The sequence below is a fragment of the Lutra lutra genome, chromosome 11 (assembly GCF_902655055.1).
Source record: "Lutra lutra chromosome 11, mLutLut1.2, whole genome shotgun sequence".
NCBI classification, from domain to species: Eukaryota; Metazoa; Chordata; class Mammalia; order Carnivora; family Mustelidae; genus Lutra; species Lutra lutra.
In genome coordinates this window covers 28,529,975-28,551,728 of record NC_062288.1, presented here as the reverse complement: position 1 = coordinate 28,551,728, position 21,754 = coordinate 28,529,975, and the positions used below count along the sequence as shown (strand labels likewise).

At 34.7% G+C, this 21,754-nt stretch overlaps 1 protein-coding gene across 7 annotated transcripts in view; it reads left to right on the top strand.

Annotated features, from left to right (window-relative positions):
* SEMA3A (semaphorin 3A) overlaps positions 1–19,526 on the top strand; it is a 469,586-nt gene extending 450,060 nt beyond the window's left edge. For all 7 annotated transcript variants that reach the window (XM_047695665.1, XM_047695666.1, XM_047695667.1 and 4 more), the window contains 3 exons: positions 80–147; positions 13,063–13,205; positions 14,575–19,526. In XM_047695665.1, coding sequence (XP_047551621.1) covers positions 80–147; positions 13,063–13,205; positions 14,575–15,030 — 667 coding nt within the window. In that variant the 3' untranslated portion in view covers positions 15,031–19,526. The remainder of the gene's footprint in view (positions 1–79; positions 148–13,062; positions 13,206–14,574) is intronic.
* The last annotated feature ends 2,228 nt before the right edge of the window (positions 19,527–21,754 follow it).

Below are 21,754 nucleotides of genomic sequence, written 5' to 3'. Positions count from 1 at the left end.
TCTTGTGACAAATTTGAAGATGGAATAAGAATGCAGTAATACCTTTTAAATGTAATTGTTTTAAATGTAATTGTTTTAGACGCACAAGACGACAAGATATAAGAAATGGAGACCCACTCACTCACTGTTCAGACTTACAACACCACGGTAAGTTACAACACTTTCATCTTTCAACCTGCTAATACCAGGGTAAGTCATAAGCAGTAGTGTGTACCCACACATGTGCATGCGGGGCACACAGCAGTACCAGAATACTTAAGGAAATGCAACTGAAGAGAAAGGAAATCTAGAAGAAAAAAAATTCTAAAGAATACTAAACAGTGAATTTTGCTTTTTTAATTGCAGATATGATAAATCCAAGTTTTAGATCCTCACAATGCTTAAATTTCAATTTTCTCATATTACCAAAAAGAAGCCAGGTTTAAATACATGCTTGCATATGTCGTTAGCAACTTGAGAGCAACGGGCAAGAGAAATATTCATTTAAATATATTAAAGAAGAAAATGTAGCCTTAAAATAAGCTAATCAAATTATTATGGTAATGATGCAGCCATTTTGTATTCTTATTGGGTATCCTAGTCAAGTAGAAGATAATTCCACTATCTTCACATTGATTTTCTAGTAGGATATTCCCTTGAACTGGGGATTTGGGTTGTTTCATTTTATGCTTCCTTAAAGACGTCAAGCCGTAATTAATATCCAGTACTTAATGCTGGAATATCATATCAACCAAACTTCCTTTAAAATGTGGTAAAATTGGGGCGCCTGGGTGGCTCAGTGGGTTAAAGCCTCTGCCTTCGGCTCAGGTCATGATCCCAGGGTTCTGGGATCGAGCCCCGCATTGGGCTCTCTGCTCAGCAGGGAGCCTGCTTCCACCTCTCTCTCTCTGCCTGCTTCTCTGCCTACTTGTGATCTCTGTCTGTCAAATAAATAAATAAAATCTTAAAAAAAAAATGTGGTAAAATTGTAGTATATCGCACTCCCCCCATTTCAACCCTTTACAAAAACAATAATGAGGTTGTGCTTCCCTCTGCTGGGAAAACATATCAATGACATCACAGCTAATGAACAATTCATAGTTAAAAATAGCTGAAATACAAAATGTAAATATGTTGCGTGTAATTGAACATAATTACCTTATTAACTTTTTTGGTGTCTTTTACATTGATCTTAAAAGAAGGTCTAATATTTTTATCAGTTAGCTTGGATTCGATGCACTACTTCTGGTATACAAGATTCACATTTCATGAATGTTAAGAAAGAAAACATACTGCAACATAACACCCCAACATGCATTCCAAAACCTAGCTACCTTCTGGAGGTCAGATCCCCCTGTTGTGTATCCTGTACGTGCTGGTGTCATCTGACTCATGAGTACTCACAGGGCTGTCTGGGGGATGCCAGTAACAGAAGATAGGTACCCACAAATTGAGCCTATATTTGGGGTCCATCTTGCTTGCACAATTTCTTGCCAAGGACTTTCTGTCTTTTATTGTTCTCATTATAAAGAAAAAGGATACCACTAAATTGGAGCAAATGTCATGATTTTTTTGTGTTTGTGCAGGTAGGGTACATTATTGACATATCCGCCTTAAATTTTTCACATGGTGTGGAGGACAAGGGGAGATGGAGAGGAGAAGGCAGTTGAGGGAAATTGGAAGGGGAGGTGAACCATGAGAGACTATGGACTCTGAAAAACGATCTGAGAATTTCGAAGGGGTGGGGCGTGGGAGGTTGGGGGCACCAGGTGGTGGGTATTGTAGAGGGCACGGATTGCATGGAGCACTGGGTGTGGTGCAAAAATAATGAATACTGTTATGCTGAAAAATAAAAAATTATAAAAAAATTAAAAAAAAATTTTTTTTTCACATGGTGTATTTCAGTTGGACAACCAAACATTAATAGTCTTGTATTAATCTATTTCATGTACAAATATTGAATTATGATCAGCACCATTAAAGCAATGCAGTATTATGAATTTGTCATATTAAAGAATCTTTTTGCTTAGGTATGGAGAAGCTAATGATAAAAACTGCAAGTAAAAGAAACAGGACAATAGAATTAGAGCTCATTTCTGATCAGACTTCAATCTCCATATCAATATAGACTTTGCTATTTTGCTCACTCATATTTCTAGGGTTATAACAGATGCAATTATCTTGAATATTATAGATATTTAATACACTTTTATTGAATGAATCTAAATATTTGAAGCTACAGCACAGATACGTCCCTTACTGTTTTTGGTTTTCAGTAAAGATTTAAACTGAATAGCATCTATTATTTATTGTGAAAATGACTCAAGTCATACACTGCTATTAACAACCATATTTAAAAATAGATTTCTTAAGAAACATCATTGACCAATCAATTAACTAATAAAAAATGATTATATACTACTACATGTAGGATACTATGCCATATTTTAAAGATTGCTGGTGAATTACTGTAGATATATCCATTTGTTGAATAATCCAGTTCCTTCATAGACCCACTTGGTATTTTTTGAAAATGATATATATGCTGGAATTATGGACATACATATAATACAAAGAAAAGCTGACCAAAAGCATATTTTTTAAAAAGTAAGACTGTGTATAAATAAATGTTGACTGTTGAATGAATGGCTTTTGGAAAGTGCTTCAGATTTTGAAGTTCTGTTTTGATGATGTTAGAGTAATGAAAGCTTTTAAAAATTGAGAATATAGAATTGCTTAAGTATAGAAAGTAAAGTGAACATGAATCACTTTTTCTTTTGATACTTCAGTCAAAATAATATAGGAAAGAAAGGGAATTTCTGTGGTTCAGTGTTACTGGGTGTGTGTGTGTGTGTGTGTGTGTGTGTGTGTGTGTTTAAACAATGCTACCTAGATGCATGTGATATTTGGGAAGAAATGGTAAAATAGTCTCAGAAGTTCAGCAGAAATAAAACATTCCCTTTTCGAAGGCTTCTTTATTCCTTGTCTGCTTGTATTACTATTTGTATTACTAAATAACCAAACATGAAAACCATATACCATAGATTACGGTAAATTTCAAATGTTTGGAAACTGAGTCAGGCATTCCCACGGGGTCAGGCTGAGTCTTACCATTAGGAACCAGTGAATTACCTTAGAATAGGTGATGTCTATTTTTGAAATAAAATGGGCAAAAATCCAGGGCCCAGTCCTGTGACATCATGTATGTTGTCTTGCTAGTGTCACATCTCACATTGAATAAAATATATGTGCTCATATGGAAACATACAAAGATATGAGATGTTTTCCCAGAAAACTGCTAAGCAACTTGAAGCCAAATTATACACTTCAGGACAATCAGTTCCAGCTGTAATGGTAAACATATTCTGTAACACTCTATATTTTACATATCCTGAGGTTTTAATAGAGAGACTATATAAAATAACTCTGCATTAAGGTGGAAGAAATTTCACTCTCGATGAAACCTTTAACACTCACTCAGCTCTTTGCTCCCTCTTGTGTAAAGGCAGCACTAATGGGGAGCGGGCCTAGGTGTCACATAGAAAACTCCAGCTCCACCTTCCCTTAATCTGGCACACTCTTTTCCATCACTAGTGGCTAGTCACCTAGGGAAATTTTAGTATGAAACCCTAAATGTGTATGTGCTGGCAGATCTTCTTGTCTTCTCTCTCACACCTCATACAAAATGCTAAAGAGAAACTTCAGGTTGTTTCCATTATGTTGTTCCCTTCCCTAAAATAACTTATGCACAAAATTGGAGCTTGTCTGACTTTGCCTCCAAGAGCATGAGTGGCTGAGTCCATTTAACCATTCTCCCTTCTTTACTAAACAAGAATGAGTAGTATTATGATCTCCATGCCCAGAAAGGGGCAAACCATATATAACAACATTTAAAAAGGTTAACATCATCTTGGATTTTTGAATCTTTGAAATATTTTATGTCCTAACTTTAGTTCGCTACCATCATTGAATTTACTTTGTGTTAATTCTCTTGGCTGTTCTACATACATGCATTTCCCTTCTAGCATCGCACAGTAAAACATCCACAGAATTCAATCTTCTTAATTATCTCTGCAACTGGCTCATCTCAATTTATGTCTCGGTTGGCATCAGCATTGTTCCAGAATTTCATAAAACATCTTGGCAATGTCATCTTTGTGGTCTGCAGAGCTGTAAACTTAGTATTTTGTAGCAATGCTAATCTGGTCTCTGTTTTAGCTTATTTTATACACATAGAAATTCCAACTGAATCTGAGCATTTAGCCCCAAGAGAGGTCTCAAAACTTGATAGATGAGCATGATGTCAGCCCTAAAAAAAAAAAAACCCTTAACTTAAATAAATTACCAAATTGTATCAAGTCTAAGATGTCACTGAATATAAGATGCACCATTTTTTAAGGACTGCTAAGAAAGAAAAACTCTCCAAGATGGATACTCTAACAGTGATGTCAGCATCAAGCCAGCTTACAGTGTTTCACTATTAGTGAAAAGAAGAAATAAACTCCTAGGAAGAAGACAGCAAGGACATATGCTTGTTTCACCTATAATCATGGGTGGTAGAAAAGGGGAAAACCACTTCTTAAATCACAGGGTGATACTCAAAACATTTACTTTCTGAATTCACACCAACAGTGAGGACCAAATACCTCAGACAAGACTTTAAAGAGGTGTCAGGGGTGCCTCGGTGGCTCAGTGGGTTAAACCACTCTGCCTTTGGCTCGGGTCATGATCTCAGGGTCCTGGGATCAAGCCCCACATCGGCCTCTCTGCTCAGAAGGGAGCCTCCTCCCCCCACCCCCGCCTGCCTATCTGCCTATTTGTGATCTCTTTCTGTCAAATAAATAAATAAAATCTTAAAAAAATAAAATAAAGAGGTGTCAGGTTAGGAGAGACACATGTATCTGGCCAAAGTGAAAACAAACTCTTTCCAGAAAAAAGCAATTTGAACTCAGGTCAAGAACAGCTCTAAGTCAGGGCGCCTGGGTGGCTCAGTGGGTTAAAGCCTCTGCCTTTGGCTCAGGTCATGATCCCAGGGTCCTGGGATCGAGCCCTGCATCGGGCTCTCTGCTCAGCAAGGAGCCTGCTTCCCTTCCTCTCTCTCTGCCTGCCTCTCTGCCTACTTGTGATCTCTCTCTCTGTCAAATAAATAAATAAAATCTTAAAAAAAAAAAAAAAAGAACAGCTCTAAGACATATTCTATTATCAGAGGTATTAAAATATACAACGTATATATTCTAGAATGAAATTATTACAGTATTATCTTGTAAATAGGCAAATCCAATTAGCCATAGTATAGGTGTGTGAGACATGCACACACATACACACCTGAATAAAAAGAGGTTTGAAATATTTTGTACTATCATTGTTCCTTACTCAGTTTTTAAATATGTCATAAGAGATTACCCAACTGTTTATGCACCCATAATTTAACTGTTGTAAGGTTTTTAAAGCATGCTGTATTTTTTAAATTCCAAAAATAAGGGAAACATATTAAAATACAAGATGGTATTTTCATTATTGTTTACGGAAGGTTTCTGCTTCAGTATATGGGTGTTTTCCATCATCTATCATATCTCTTGGGAAGAAGTAAATTAAAGTCCATGTTTCCTGATGTTTAAATGTAAAAATTCCTATGGTAATTTTATTCTGCCATATATATTATATATGCTTTCTTGGTAAAACATTTGCTATAAAATCATAAAAATAAAACATATAAGATATTCAATATAGAATAAATAAACATGGTAATAGGTATTTTCATATTGGTTGTGCTTTTTTCATAATGGAATTTCAGTCTGTCTTATACCAAGAAGCACTACAGCCTTCCACAAACAAAGGTATCGGGCATAAATGTAAATGCAGTGATTCAGATGGCTTCAGTGTTAACTTCATAACATATCAATTTCATTTCCACATTTTAAATTAATTTCTAAAAATTAAGATACTAGTGACCACCTCTAATACAAAATTACCTATGAATAGTAAAGTTAAAATACCGTGGTCTTATCTATCTGCTTGTTTATCCATTATATATGCCAACAAGAACATTTTAAACTAACATCCACAGGAATCAGTGAGTTGAAAAAAGATGGGAAACTACTTGAATTGTAAAATTTTACATGCTGTATTCTGTTTGGTAATTATTTCCCAGCACCAGAGACAGATCTTAATTTAGGAAATAAAACAAAGTAGTTTAAAATCTGATATTTTCACAAGTTGATAAATTTTAAGTTTAAATTTTCTCTAAGGTTTCATAATTGAGTCTTTTTTTGTACTTGGCAGATGCATTAAGCACATGGACTTTAATACATACATATGCATGCATGCAAACTCACATTCAGCTAGTTAGTAACTGGTTGGTACAAGCATCATACAAAACATTGGAGAAATATTGTACTAAGCGTTTTATCAATAAACAAACAGGACCCCTGTTATATAGCTTAGTATATACCGTAGAACTTGTTTTCAATGTACTATAATATGTGAGATTATTAAGTCAGTTTTAGCCATCTTAATAGTCTGGTTGAAAAATATACATGAATGTTAGGGATAAATGAAATTTTTTGTCTTCAATTTTATTTATTTTTAGGTATTTTATGCCTTCCCAAGACTTAACTAATAAAATGCCTTTTTAGCTACTGCTAGTTAAAAGGGGGATTATTCCTTCATTTGAAGTCAAATTAGGTTCTTTCCTATTGATAAATCACCATTTATATTTCTAGAAAAGAGCATCTAGAATCTGGTAAGGAAAATCTAAGTAATGATGTTTATACTTAAGAAATGCATTTTGGGGGCGCTTAGGTAGCTCATTCATTAAGCATCTGTCTTTGGCTCAGGTCATTATCCCAGAGTCCTGGGATCGAGCCCCACATCTGGCTCCCCGCTCAACAGGATGCCTGCTTCTCCCTCTCCTACTCTCCCTGCTTATATTTCCTCTCTTGCTGTGTCTCTCTTTGTCAAATAAATAAATAAAATCATTAAAAAAAAATTTTTTTTATTTAAACAAATAAGAAACACCTTTTTTGTAGTCTTGTGTGTCACTGAGAGCTTGTGGGCAACATTTCCTTTTGTCCTTAGTTTAGCCTTAAGTTATTGAGAAAAAAATTTACAATGTAAAATATTAACATTACAATTTTAAAGTTACAATTACAAATATAATTATAAAATGTGATGAAAACAACTGGAATTAGATTTCCCTTTATGTAGTTCAGCAACTAAAAGTATTTGTTAAATATTTAAAATAATTTGCAACCATTTCCTCCTATCCTAAATTAACTTTTACTAGTATATTCATTACTTATGAAGTTCAACTTTAAAAGAATCTTTCAGGGGGAAACATCAAAAATTATAACAGAAATTAAGTAGTTGAATAAATACAGGGTTTACTATCCCACCTATCTCTATCTTTTTTCCATGATATCACATTCTTACATTATTAACATTTCAATCCTGGGAGACATTTATGGGGTTAAAAAGGAGAGTGAAATAAATGGAAAGCTGAAATGTGATGCCTTCTGTTTCTGCTGTATTGGAAGAGAATCAAATACTAAATAAGGCCTTTAGCAACATGATATTTCTGGCCAAATGATGGATATCATGACTTTTTGTTGTTACAAAAGGAAGCAATTTATTTAACTTCTTTCTTTCCTCCCATTCTTTCTGGTTTATTAGCCTCATTTCATTTCCATAAATTATCCCACTAAAGGAGGAAATGATTAATTGAAGATTGCTTCCTTAAAAACATTATTTCTTGTCATTAACAACAGCGATATATTGTAACATTGTGTTATTCAAACACACTGTGGTACTTTTAAAATAATTTTAATGTTTGTTGCTCTCAATTATTTTCCTTTAACTATTCAGTTCAACTCAGGAGAATTCATTATGCCAATTTAGCAACTAACTCTACCCTTCTTGTCTACTGATAATTTTCATAACAAAAGTTTATATTCAAAACAGTTGCTAAGTGCGAAATGTATTTTAAAATAGATTAAAATGGGATTGCTTTCTTTCTGGAAATGTACAGAATTACTCATTGGCATAGACATCCTTTGGACTTTGGGCTTTGCTAGATGACCCAATAATATATTTCAGATGATGTGTAATTATTTGATTAAAAACAAGGATAAGACAAGGATAGCAATAATGTCATACAGACAATCAGGTATAGTGACAGAACAAAACCAGGCACAAAGGGAGAACATAGTCATTGTGAAGTTCTAAGGATAGAACGTAAATTTGTCTAATGCGTTTTTTTAGCCAGTGGTGAGGGGGAAAACTGATCAACAGATGAGCCACAGAGTTAATTCTTTAAAAATTTTTTTTAAAAAGTCAGTTTTTCAGGGCATATGTCCAGCTCAGTCAGTAGAGCATGTGACTCTGGATCTCAGGGTTGCAAGTTCAAGCCTCATGTTGGGTGTGGAGCCTACTTTAAAAAAAAAAAAAAAAACAGTTACTCAAGAGAATCTCAGTAATTCCTAAAACTAACACCAGAAAAAAAAAAAAATCTCCCAAGGTGAACATCAAGGAAATAGTGCATGGCAGTGGACACCATACTGGACAGCATTGTGACATGAACACAGTGAGCACATCAATAGAGTATTCCTTTTAGGCTTCCTCAGCATAGATCAGAAGGACCCCATCCAACACAATTCACAAAAATCAGTTATATTATGGGAATAACCCAATGTGTTCCATGTAAACTGCTCTTGGATCAATTAGTTTAATCCAGAGGGAGATCCTCGTTTATAATTACCCTGAATATGCAAGGTTTCCTATCCTTTCCTATCCTATTCCTATCTTTAATCAACAGTGTTTTTCTTAGTTGAGCTTTTGATTTATATTGGATAATTGTAAGTTCAGTAATATATGCACTGAAAAATATTTAGCCTATAGCTGTACCATGCTACCATTTCAATATAGAGCTTTTTGCTTTAATAAAGTCAAAATGATAGTATGTTTGGCATCCTAAGGAAAAAAAAATTGAAAATCTAGTAAGACAAGAATCAAAATATTGTCCCTGTTTATATTTTTTAATAGAAAGATAGAAACAGAGACAATGATTAGGGGGCATAGGAAATAAAGGCAGGAGAAAGAGAAATAGAGTATTATCAGAATTCTGATGTGTCCTATGTTGTGCAACATTTACTCAAGCATTTGGGGTAGAAGGATCAGGAAAGGAAATGGATAGTTATTGAGTGCCTTCTAATTGGTCTCAAATGTTTATCGGGTATCTGTTTATAAAGTTTCAGGTATGGGGAAATCAATAGAAAAAAATGCTTATAGGTTGTTATATCTGAGCACCCAAATATATGATGCTTGCCTAGGGCAATTTAAATAAAAATTATGGCGCTGAGTTAAAATATGTGGATGATAGAAACATTGTACTGTAGAAAAATTAATAGAAACTACTATATTCAGTGGAAATTTAGTTTTTGCAGTTGTTACTGATGGCAGCAGAATCTAACAAAACATAGAATAAGAGAATCTCAAACCAAAGAAAGACAATAGTACCTATGCATACTGACTCTGATTGATAGTTAATATGGCAGAACTTGTAACTTCATTGCTTACTAACTAGAACACTTTCTTTTGCTTTTTTATTTGGACAAAGAGAGAAAGAAAAGCCAAATTTAAAGGGGAAATGAGTACTAATGGTGTTGGTGAGAGTAGTTATCAAGGCAATGTAAAGACCCCTGGGCAGTGAACTAAATTCTCCAGTTGTGGTTCTTACTCAGGTGGAAAACTACCTGAATGTCATGTTTCTTGAAGAACTTCACAAACTATTGCTATTATAAACTAAAGGCAACTTAGTATAAATTCTTGATTAAATCAAATACCATCTTATACTAGACTGTACTATAAGTAGCAGATGAAATGGTTTCTTAAATATAAGAAAATATTTACTGTTAAGGAACTTTTGGATGTCTGGGTGGCTCAGTCAGTTAACCATCTGACTACTGATTTTGGTTCAGGTCATGATCTCAGGGTTGCAGCATTGAGCCTGGTGCATCAGGCGTTAAACTCTGCTCTGGACGTGGATCCTGCTTTAAGATTCTCTCTCTGTCTCTTCCTCTCTTCCCCCACTCACTCTCTATCTCTTTATCTCTCTCTCAAAAAAAAAAAAAAAAAAGAAAACTTCTATTTTATTTTTTTAATTTATTTTTTGTGCACTGGGAAACAGTTGCTGTCACCACAAGAGAACCTGAGAAACTAAAAACTGAACAGGTTTCCCAGGATTAGAAGAAGGATTAACAGAAAACTCTTTATGGAACAGATAGAATGATTAAATTAATTGGGAAGAAGACAATTTTATGAATATTTGAAAATGTACCTACTGGATGTTACATTTACATTAAACTCTATACTAAGCTTTCTTTTTTTTTTTAAGATTTTATTTATTTATTTGACAGAGAAAAAGATCACAAGTAGGCAGAGAGGCAGACAGAGAAATATAGGGAAGCAGGCTCCCTGCTGAGTAGAAATCCCCTGTGGGCTCCATCCAAGGACCCTGAGATCATGACCTGAGCCAGAGGCAGAGGCTTAATTCACTGAGCCACCCAGGTGCCCCTATACTAGGCTTTCTTATTATACAAGGTATATTGCTCTTCCTTACTGTGTGTCAGCTAATCAACTGAAGGAGCTCTGTGTTTACAAAGAAGAACTTAGATCTTAAGATTTTTACAGATACCTCTCTTTCGTAACTTAGGTGAGAGACAAGTCAGTTCTTATCATAAAGTTCTACAAGAAAAATAGGCCTGGATAGGCCAGAAGATACTGGTGGATCATCATGTTGTTTGCTTCTAATTCTAATGTTTTTTACTGTTTTATGCTGTCACATCTTATGAGTCATTAATACGTAGAGATTGAATGAAAAGTCTTTGCCTAAAAGTTAAAGGATTTTTGAATTAACACTTTTCTCTTACTTTTTTTATTTTATTGGAGTAAAAACACTTAACGTGAGACCCACCCTCTTAAGTTTTGAAGTGCACAATACAATATTGTGCTCTGTAGCACACTGTTGTACAGCAGATCTCAAGGTCTTACTCACCTTGCATAGCCAAAACTACATACCCATTGACTAGCACCTACCCATTTCCCTTCCTACCTCCATATCCCTTCCCACCTCCCACCCCCGGTCCCTGACAACCACCATTCTAACATCAGCTTCTAGGAGTTCGACTACTTAAGGAGTTTTATGTAAGTGGGATCATCATACAGACTTGTGCTGTGACTGGCCTATTTCATTTAGTTTTCCCCAAGGTTCATCTGTGTTGCTACGTTTTGCAGATTTCCTTCTTCTTCTTTATTTTTTTATAAACTCTGAATAATATCCCAAGTAAAAGGATTTCTAAATCAAAGTTCAAACTGCACAGCAAGTAGGGAAAAAAAATGTATCCACTGACCTATGTGACAAGGTACTCTAAACATGGTATCACAGGAGATTTTCCAGTGCCCATTAGGCAGAGAGATTCAGTTCACTTCTATCCAGGGAAGCAGATATCTTGCAAACTAGCACAGCAACATGTGTCATATCCATTCATTCAATGATATACAAGTAATTTCAGAGGGTGCATTAAAAAGACTACCATATTCAACATATATACTGACATACAAAGATAGATCTCCAATATAAAAAAGGAAAATGTGACTTGGGATCAGTTAAATGTTGTTCCTTTACATTTCAGTCATTTCCTTTTTCCAGGTTATTGAGCTGTTAAATAAGAAGGGACAGATACTTCCCAACTTTTTAGAAGAGTTTCATTTCACAGTTTAGGGTGATAGAAAAGAAAACACTGAGATTGACCTCCCTGGGGATAGCAAATGGAGGCAGAACGTCCACCGTGGCAGGGTGATATTAGGAGTTGGTGGACATAAACCGTATATAGGGGTTAGGTAAAAGCAGGATTTTGGAGAGCTTTAAACCTAGTGAGAGCAAATCATGTTGTCTGTGACAGACAAAAGTTCTCAGTTGATTAGAATGAGAGTAAAATTGTCAAAGCGATGCCAAAAAAGGTGGGGAGGACATTTTTTTTTTTAAATTAAAAATCTAGCTGAGTTTGAAGTAGAGAGCAAAAAATTTTCATCTGTCTACACTGTCAGCCCTCCATGCATGTGAAAATATATTTATTATTTTCTAAATTAATTTAATGAGTTCCAGATTGTACAGGATGTCATAATGGAAACAGGATTATACAAGATAATAATGAGGGTTTTTTTTTTCCTTCTCTAAATGAGTTTTACCTAGACTCCCTGTGTCCTACTTTTGATCTTAACTGTGTTTCATTTACCACATTGAAGGAGGTTACATAAAGGGTAAAATAATAGAAATTTAATCAGGAAACAGGTTTTCTTATTGCTACATTTTATTATATACTCTTGCCATATTCTTTAGCCTAACTCTTGAAAATAATAGAAGATGTATCATTTTAAAATAAGGACAATTGAAACCATATTGCTTTATAATTGTGCATCTTTCTTCTGAGCCATCCCAAACATTTCACACCAATTGATCTTCAGAACAACCTTGTAGATTATTTAAGGGTTATTGGTAGGAAATATAAACTTCCTAAACTCTACCTTAAATAAATATTAATGGATGGTGAATTTAATTTTAAGATGAAAAACAAACATAAAGAGGGAACATAATTTCTCAGAAACAGAGTCTTGTTTCCAAATGTTCAAATAACTTTTCTGCTAGAGAATAGTACCATATGAACTGATCCCGTTAGTGAGAGCATAGAGTTTTACAGTTAAAATAATTTCTTGGTAAGTATTACCACGGCATATAAAAATGTATAGTTAAACTGCACACATGACTGCTTCTTTTATTGTAATGCTATTTTCTGGTAGACAAATCTCTGTATATGCTTTATATAACTTATACCAATATAATTAGTCTATTTAGGCAGGCTCTTGAGTTTTGTCACCTTACGTCCATGACATTTCTGCCATCCTAAATCAATTTGGAAAAGACACCTGACTAGGCAACAAATTTATCTTCTGAATTTCCAAAGAAATACTTTGGAAGGTTGAGTTTACTTCTCTAATGTTTCCTCATTTCATTTCCTCATCACCGGCCAGATAATCACCATGGCCACAGCCTTGAAGAAAGAATCATCTATGGAGTAGAAAATAGTAGCACGTTCCTGGAATGCAGTCCAAAATCACAGCGAGCTCTGGTCTATTGGCAATTCCAGAGGCGAAATGAAGAGCGAAAAGAAGAGGTATAGGAATGAAATTGACTGGATTATTTCTGTCTAACATATAATGTTAAGTGACCCCAGCACGGTTGACTTGAGGATGAAAAAATACAGTGAATCTCTTATCTTTTTCTTGACCCATCAATAGTCCATTCATTAAAGGAGCATTCCCTGAAGGCTGATTTTAACAGGCTTTGTGCTAGATGCTGGAGAAACAAAAGTAAACTGATAAGACTTTTGTCCCAGAAGCCATTTGGGAATGTATTTGAAAGTCTTCTTTTTCCTTGTAGTTGCCTACAAAGCAATTTGTTATCTATGTTTGTGTACAAAAGAAAAAAATCAAATCCTCTACTAATTTTAACTATTGTTCAATTAATTCTGCTATCCAAACATGTTTTCTTTTCTCTATTAAGTTCCTCCTCAAATGGGGAGAAAAGGTTTGAGAATGGGAGTAGGAGATTTAGGATGAAGGGTCTGCTGTCCCAGTATGAACTCTGATACGAACTATGCATGTAGCATCAGACAGATCTTCCTCCTCAATGTATTCATTTATTCCTGTGTAAAAGTAAAGAAATGTACACAGAAAATCTCAATGCTCTGAGCCTTTAAAGCTTTTTAAAAGTATGAAATAAGGGTAACTAACCAGGTCATGTAGGTTATTGGTAAATGTATTCTGTGCAATTTTATAAACACAATCTGAATATAAAGTTTAAGGTCCTCCCTTGCCTTTTTTGACGTTTGAAACATCTTTAAATAGGTAATCACATCATACGAATGTCAAAGTTGATTTTATACTATCTTATACCCTCTCAGCTTAGGGTTTCAGAGATGTCTGTTGTAAACTATATTCAAAATAAGAGGGAGGTTAGATATACTCAAGAGTGCATCTTCATATTTATGTCACATCTAAGACTTAGAAAGTGGGTAATTATTAAGCATGTAGTCCTTTGCTTTCCACTGCTTGCTGAACTGCTGATTTTTTAACTTTTTCAAATCTCTGAGTTCATTCTAACGTTGCATTGTCTTCTGACATCATGGTTCTGTATTTTTAAGATTTACTGTTAACTTTCACCTATATTTATATACCTTCTTTCAAGTTTATAAAATAAAGTGTTTCTTTATCCTTTTATTATCTTGAATATTTTAAATTATAATGAAAAATTATATTAAGACAGTAGACACTTTCTTAATTTTGCAACGCATCTTAAAATTGATTTACAGAAATTTCTAACTCTTTTTCTGATGGACAGCTGCTATCATTTCTCTTAAGCTAGACATTTATTAACTGTTAAAGTGTGCCTCAACACGTAATCTAAATTTTTACTGAAACAGAGTTCCAGAACTTCTCTTTCTTTAAATATGTATATTTTTGCTACCATTTCTCTTCTGCTAGATCAGAGTGGATGATCATATCATCAGGACAGAACAAGGCCTTCTACTGCGTAGCCTGCAACGGAAGGATTCAGGCAATTACCTCTGCCATGCCGTGGAACATGGATTCATGCAGACTCTTCTTAAAGTGACCTTGGAAGTCATTGACACGGAGCATTTGGAAGAACTTCTCCATAAAGATGATGATGGAGATGGGTCTAAGACCAAAGAAATATCCAACAGCATGACACCTAGCCAGAAAGTCTGGTACAGAGACTTCATGCAGCTCATCAACCACCCCAACCTGAACACAATGGATGAGTTCTGTGAACAAGTATGGAAAAGGGACCGAAAACAGCGTCGGCAAAGGCCAGGACATAACCAAGGGAATAGTAACAAATGGAAGCACTTACAGGAAAATAAGAAAGGTAGAAACAGGCGGACCCACGAATTTGAGAGGGCACCCAGGAGTGTCTGAGCTGCATTACCTCTAGAAACCTCAAACAAGTAGAAACTTGCCTAGGTAATAACTGGAAAAATGCAATATACATGAACTTTTTTCATGGCATTATGTGGATGTTTACAATGGTGGGAAATGCAACTGACTTCCCCCAATTATAAATTAAGTCCATGAGTAACTTTGCTAACAGGCTTTCCTCCTAATACCAACACCTAATAGAGGTCAGGTGAACGCAGATGTTCACTTTAGCAGACTTAAATGTTTCCTATGAGATTTCATTGTACATGTTTCGCTTTCTTCTTTGCCTGAGAAATAAAAATGTCATTTGCCATATTGCCATCTAAAGAAGAAAAACTGCATCAGCAAAGCCATTTTACTGAACTGAAAAGTTTAAAATAAACTGCATGGATTTATGAAGCTGATGAATATTCCAAAATATAGTTGGATTCAAGGATATTTTTTTGTCTACCAGCACTCATGTTTATATGTACTGGAGGAGTAAAATGATACTGAATGAAATAGTCTGTGGAAATATAAAAAACATAAACCATCCATCATCCAGAAGAAAAATGGAATACACTGATCTACTACTGATGTCTTCTTTCAGCTTTGATCTAAAGATGTATTTTATTAAAACTATAATTTAAATGTACCATGACAAATATGCAGTAAAAATTAGCTCTTTTCTAAGCTAGAGTAGGTTTTTGTCTTACAGTTATTGTGCTATATAGTTTTTGTTTTAAAAACTCCAATCGCGTGCTGCTTTTTTCCAACATTGTGTTTTTAGTTCCACAAGAGGGATAGCCAGTAGTGTTCAAGAAACACATAAACATTTACCGCTGTTTCCTGAAGCCTGCATATAAATTAGGCTTTATTTCTCTGAGGAATTCAAACAAATAACACCTCCCCCTTCTTTAAGTATTATCGAAAATTAAGTTTAACTTGCATAATGTTTTCTAGAAAATACAGAGCATTTAACCAGCAAAATCAGAAGATGCAAACTGATCTGTTAAATGCCTTGTGTTGTACCTAATGGATCAATAAGGAGAAAAGGAACTGCATATTTCATGAAAAGAATAAGCATTGTTTAAATAGAACATTAACAGAAAAACTCTTAATTCTGTGCTTGAAAACCTGCATGATATTTGAGATATAAAAAACTCCCATGATTCCTTTAGGAATTACATCTCTGTCACTCAATTTTTTTTTTTAAAAAGATCAGTAATATGCAGAACAACTTCTTAAAAGCAAATTTCCCAACTCTGTTTACATCTGTATCAGCTGTCTTTTATCTCATCTTGTTTTAAACAATTATCTGTCTAAGGAACACATGATTTGTTTCATGTTGATAGGAGCGACTTATATACAAACTGTTTTCCAGGGCACAGCTCACACTCAAAACATGTAAAACTTTTTGTTTCCTGCAGCAATTATAAAATAAGGTAAAAGCTGATCAATAAAGGACTCGCCTTGTTCCTTGTCCTAACATGATTCCTTGAGAATCATTGACTTCAAGGTGTATAAGACCTTCAGCATTATGATAGTTTTCTCTTGCACTGCACTCACCTTTCCAGGAAGCCCTCCCTAGATCCTTCATCATGCACAAAAATGCAAAGGAAACATCTTCTCGCTAATTAATGAAAGCAGCCTTGAAATTCTAACTCTAGCTGTCTTGGGATTCTAATTAACTCAGCATTAATTTCTCACCTCAGACTACAGTGAATTTTTTTTTTTAATTCTCAGCTGAAATATTTCACAGATGGAAGCTCATGTTTCAGTTTTAGTGATTTGAATAAACAATTTGTTAATGCCTATTCCAAATGAAAGCCTAAAAATATTCTGCACTCAATTTTAGGCTCCATTGATGAATACAGTGTTACTTTTAGAAATACATCCTCAAATGGTATTTGAATTTTAAATTATTTGAGGGACATATTTCTGTAGAGAAAAAGAAATGTTTGAAATACTAATCAAAGAACAGAGAGTACTACAAAAATAGGTAATTCTTTTATTTTCTTAGAGTATCTTAACTGTGCTAAAATTTGGTGTTGCATTTCCTTCGAAATTTGAGGCTGAAACAGATTTATTTGCAGTAACAAATATCTAAATTCTTATTAGTCCTCAAAATGAATGGATCTGAAGGGCTACAGATTGGAATGGTATGATAACTTTAGGGATGCCTTCCAGTGTCTGACAGAGTTTTGTTTAGCATTATGGAAAACCCAGAGAAAGGAAGTCTAAACTTCAATTAAAAGAAACAAAAGAAGCAAATCTCTGGCATGTCTTTATAAACCATCAGGTCTGAGTTTTCAAAGAAAATTATAGATATAACTAGCAGATAGATAACTCTTAGTACAGTCATACTCTGCCAATGTGTATTGAGGGGGACATTTTGCACGAAAAAATAATGTCCCATTTAATTAAGTTTTTCTAGACTTTGGCATATTGCATGTATCATCAGAGTTGGAACTTTGTTAAGAGGCTCACATGACCATAAGCAAGTTCTGACAGCAATCTTACGATTGGAAAAAGGTCATCGCAGCAGAGAAATTCTGGCCCAGTTGAAATCCAATGTAAAATGTAAATGCATGTAAATGCACACTCAATGCTACTTTTATGTACAATTTAGTGGTTTTCAGTGGTAATGTATTTCATATTTTTGCTACCTACACATTAGGCAAAAGAGATGTAAATACTTTTGAAAATAAGAGGAAGGACAGTGAACTATAACTTTATATAGGTTCTCCATATCAGTGTGTTCAACATCATCCTAAAATGCAAGATTTCCCCACACAGGTGACAAGGTGGGTTATGTGCTATTCAAGGGCAGAGGCTGTGTGCTCATTCAATAAGCATGTTTTTTTGCCAGGTAGTAAATATGTTCCATATCTGTATTTATCACTGCATTTCAGATGGGAACTAGAAAACTGGAGAGACAAATGTAATGAAACCGCTGCTGTAAATTATTCCTTTTAGCATGTATTCAGTTGCTAAATACACATTTCTTCAAAATATTTGAATTCAGATGTCTTTACTATTCCCTGTAGCATATGGTGTCAAGGAACATAAGTTTTAAAAATGCTGAGAATGAGAGTCAGGTTGCTACCTAACAGATTTCTTCATTCTAGTCTTCTGTGAATTGGGTTCTGTATTTATGGGGACGATGTGCATTTTGATGCCCTTTAAATTAAATACTGTTATTTTTGTCATGCCTAAAAAAGGACATGTGGGGATGCAATTCTACAATGTGTCATTATCATGATCAGTTTGGTTACATTCAGGCTCTGCGAAGATGCCAACAATTGTTACTGAAATCGCCTATCCTTAAAGTTATAAGGAAGCCTTTTATTAACATGAAGTGATTAGTATAATATTTTGTAATCTTTGTTTTATGAATTCACTTTTAAGACACAGTTTGCATTCAAACTTTAGTGGAAATCCTCCAATTTGATGGCTTCAAAGACAAACTTAAGAGGATTCAACATCATCTTACTGCATTATAGTGTATTAGATATAAACTGCCCTAATGCCAAAGGCATCCATGCTTTTTATTTTAACTTTGTAGGAATTATTCAAAGTCATTGTTAATATTTGCAAAATACACTTCCATAAAAAAGAAAACATTATTTTTCCCAAAGTTTGCAAAAGCCTATTAGTTTATCTGATTTCTAACAATTTTTTATACTAGTTAATTAAAGAAACACACTTTTTTAAAGTTAATACACTAAGAGAACTGTAAATGAAGAGAGAATGGAGCCACGGAAATGGAACAGCCGTTTTCACAGACAACCTGACCAAAGAAAACAGCTTGGTTTGTATTTCAAACATGCAAATGCACACAGGCAAAGGTAGAGGTACTGGATCGAACCCCAGTGGAACAAGGTGATTTTGAATATAAAGAAATTGGGCTTCTGGACACTTTGAATTTTAGAACCAGACTCCTACCTGTTCAACTAAATTATATTGGTAGATCTTATCTATCTCTTCTGTGCCAGGCACTAGTAGGTGATGAGGATAGTAAAACAACTTACCATCATTTTACTTGGCAAGCCTTTCCTATTTCTTCCATCTCTAGATGAAACTAACCACCTTCTCTGCACTAAATCTGTGCCTTGCATTTACTTTTTCATTGCCACACTTAACACAAAGGTGTCATTTCTTTGTTTACACCCCCATCCCTTTCTAGACTAAAAGCTTCTTGAGGGCAGAGTTTGTATCTAATTTACCTGAACCCCCTCCCAACCTCCTGCCCCAAATACCTAGCATGATGGCTGGCACAGGAGAAGCTCAATAAATCATTGCTGGAAAGAACTGGATCACAATGTGAGTGTCGCATGAATAGTGTCACATGCAAATTCAAGATAAAAGTGCTGTGGGATCCAAGAGGAAGGAATTCGTTTAAAGAGATCATGGAAAGCTTCAGAGCATAAATGACATGCAATCTAGGAATTGAAATACAAGTTAAATTTGCCCAGATGAAGTAAAAATGGCAATGTAGACAGAAAAAAAAAAAATCAGGCAAATTGAAGAGAGGTGTGAAAAAATGCTTTTATTGTGGGAACAGATATTCCAAATAGAGTATGGGGTTCATAAAGAAAAGTAAACTGCCCCACTACTATTAGTCAAAACAGTGTATTAGTTTGATTTTTCCTGGACTTTGGTTTATTGTCCTCTATTTGTGCTCCACAATTTTCCTCTCTGGCAATTGGTATTACTCACTCTGCTGCTTTCTACTCCCTACCCCTTTCTGCTCTCCCTCTCTCACTTCCCTCTTAAACGTTGACCTCTTTTATCTTTACATAGCTGGAGTCATAGCACTTGACATTTTCTTTTTCTTTTTTTTTTTTTTTTAAGATTTTTATTTATTTATTTGACAGAGAGAAATCACAAGTAGGCAGAGAGGCAGGCAGAGAGAGAGAGGAGGAAGCAGGCTCCCTGCTGAGCAGAAAGCCCGATGCGGGGCTCGAACCCAGGACCTGGGATCATGACCTGAGCCGAAGGCAGCGGCTTAACCCACTGAGCCACCCAGGCGCCCCAGCACTTGACATTTTCAAACTAATCTTTATGCCATAATCTCCTTTCTAGTCCAACCAACCTTGCTTTTGTGCAATTTGGAACTCAGAGGAACAGCTGGGAGAAGATAGCTTTGTCAGACTGCTCTTATGCAGTTAGAAATAAAAGCTTCGCTTATGTGTCACCTGCCTTTAACATTGCCCCACTCATCTAATGTTGGACCACCTGGACACAGGGCCAACATTGCCTTGCTAATTAATAGGGTGGCCCACAGACCAGACTTCATCAAAGACGGCATTAAAATATGAAGCCTGTGTTTATTCAGTGAATATCCCAGATGGAGTATTTACGGCTAAACAGTGATGAAGGTGAGGTTAGTGCATGTAGTTGACAGGCAAAGACTCCTAAGTAAAAAGAAAAAAAAAAAAAATTAAGAAAATGAGGGGCTTAGCTGCATCTTGAAATTGTCAACTGAACACCACCATTATATTAAACTGTCAAGTTTTTTCTCACATAAGACTGTATTTTATTTCTCTTAATCTAAACATTATACTTGTAGACACACTGTTTATTTATGTAGTACCTAAGCAAAAGTTTTCATAAATGTGTGTAAGTCATCCCAATTTGGGTAATTCTGAAGTCTCAACTTCATCCTCTCTCTGTAAATCTCACTGAAGCATTAGACCTCAAGTAAATACAATTTAAAAAAAAAAAAATCCCTGTCATTTGTGTAGCTCAATTCTTAATGTTTTGATTGTTTTGTTGATGGCTAATTCCAGAGAGGCTTAAACTGTTTTAGGCAAAGTTGTATGTGTAAAATCAAGCAGCTTTTCCGCTTTCGGAATTTTTTTATTATACCTCAAGTTTAGGAAGTTTGCATTCTTGAATGTCAATAAAAGAATGACACTTTCAGTAGTCTTCAAATATTTTCGCTTTTTTGTTCACTGTTTTAAATTGCTGATGAATGTCAACAAATGAATATAGTCCTCTATATACCATTTGATAAATTCTACTTAAAATTACATACTGACTAAAAATGGTAAAATATGATTCAAATGTGAATTGTTGTCATTTACCAACTTCAGAAATACTGCTTATTCTCTTCTATGCATTACTTTTGACCTTAATAGTTTTTGTTGAAATTAGTTATGTTTGAATTGGTTGAGGATGCAGGTTAAATTATTACTCAGTGAATAGTAATACAGCATCAGAAATAAAAACCAGCACCCATATGAAAAAGTGTACTATCAAAGAGTACATTGAATTCTTAAAATTGTGAAAATATTTATTCAGAAGGGTTTGAGTAAATATTCATCTAAGATTATTATGTTACTAAAATAATAGTCTAGTCATTTAGGAACATGCCATTTTTAAGATTTCTCCTTTAACTTTATTCTTAACCTCTCTAGAATTTACAAAACAAACAAAAAATTCCCTAGGTTACAAAATCTCTAATCATTTAAAAAGTAACATATGCTGTTTCCCCCAGTGGAGACTGGAATATAATTTGTAATTGTTTCCATATTCGTTTCTTCCTAAACTCCCCTTTGTCATTAGACAATGTTTATTAATATTATTCATATCAAGGAGCTCTGTATTCATTACTGAGAAGTAATATTCCCAAACTCATTTAAAGGAAATGTTTATGCATTGTTACAATATTGTCCAGTTGATATCAGTACATATGAAATCTAAGTACAAACTATAATATATTTAATTGTATTATACT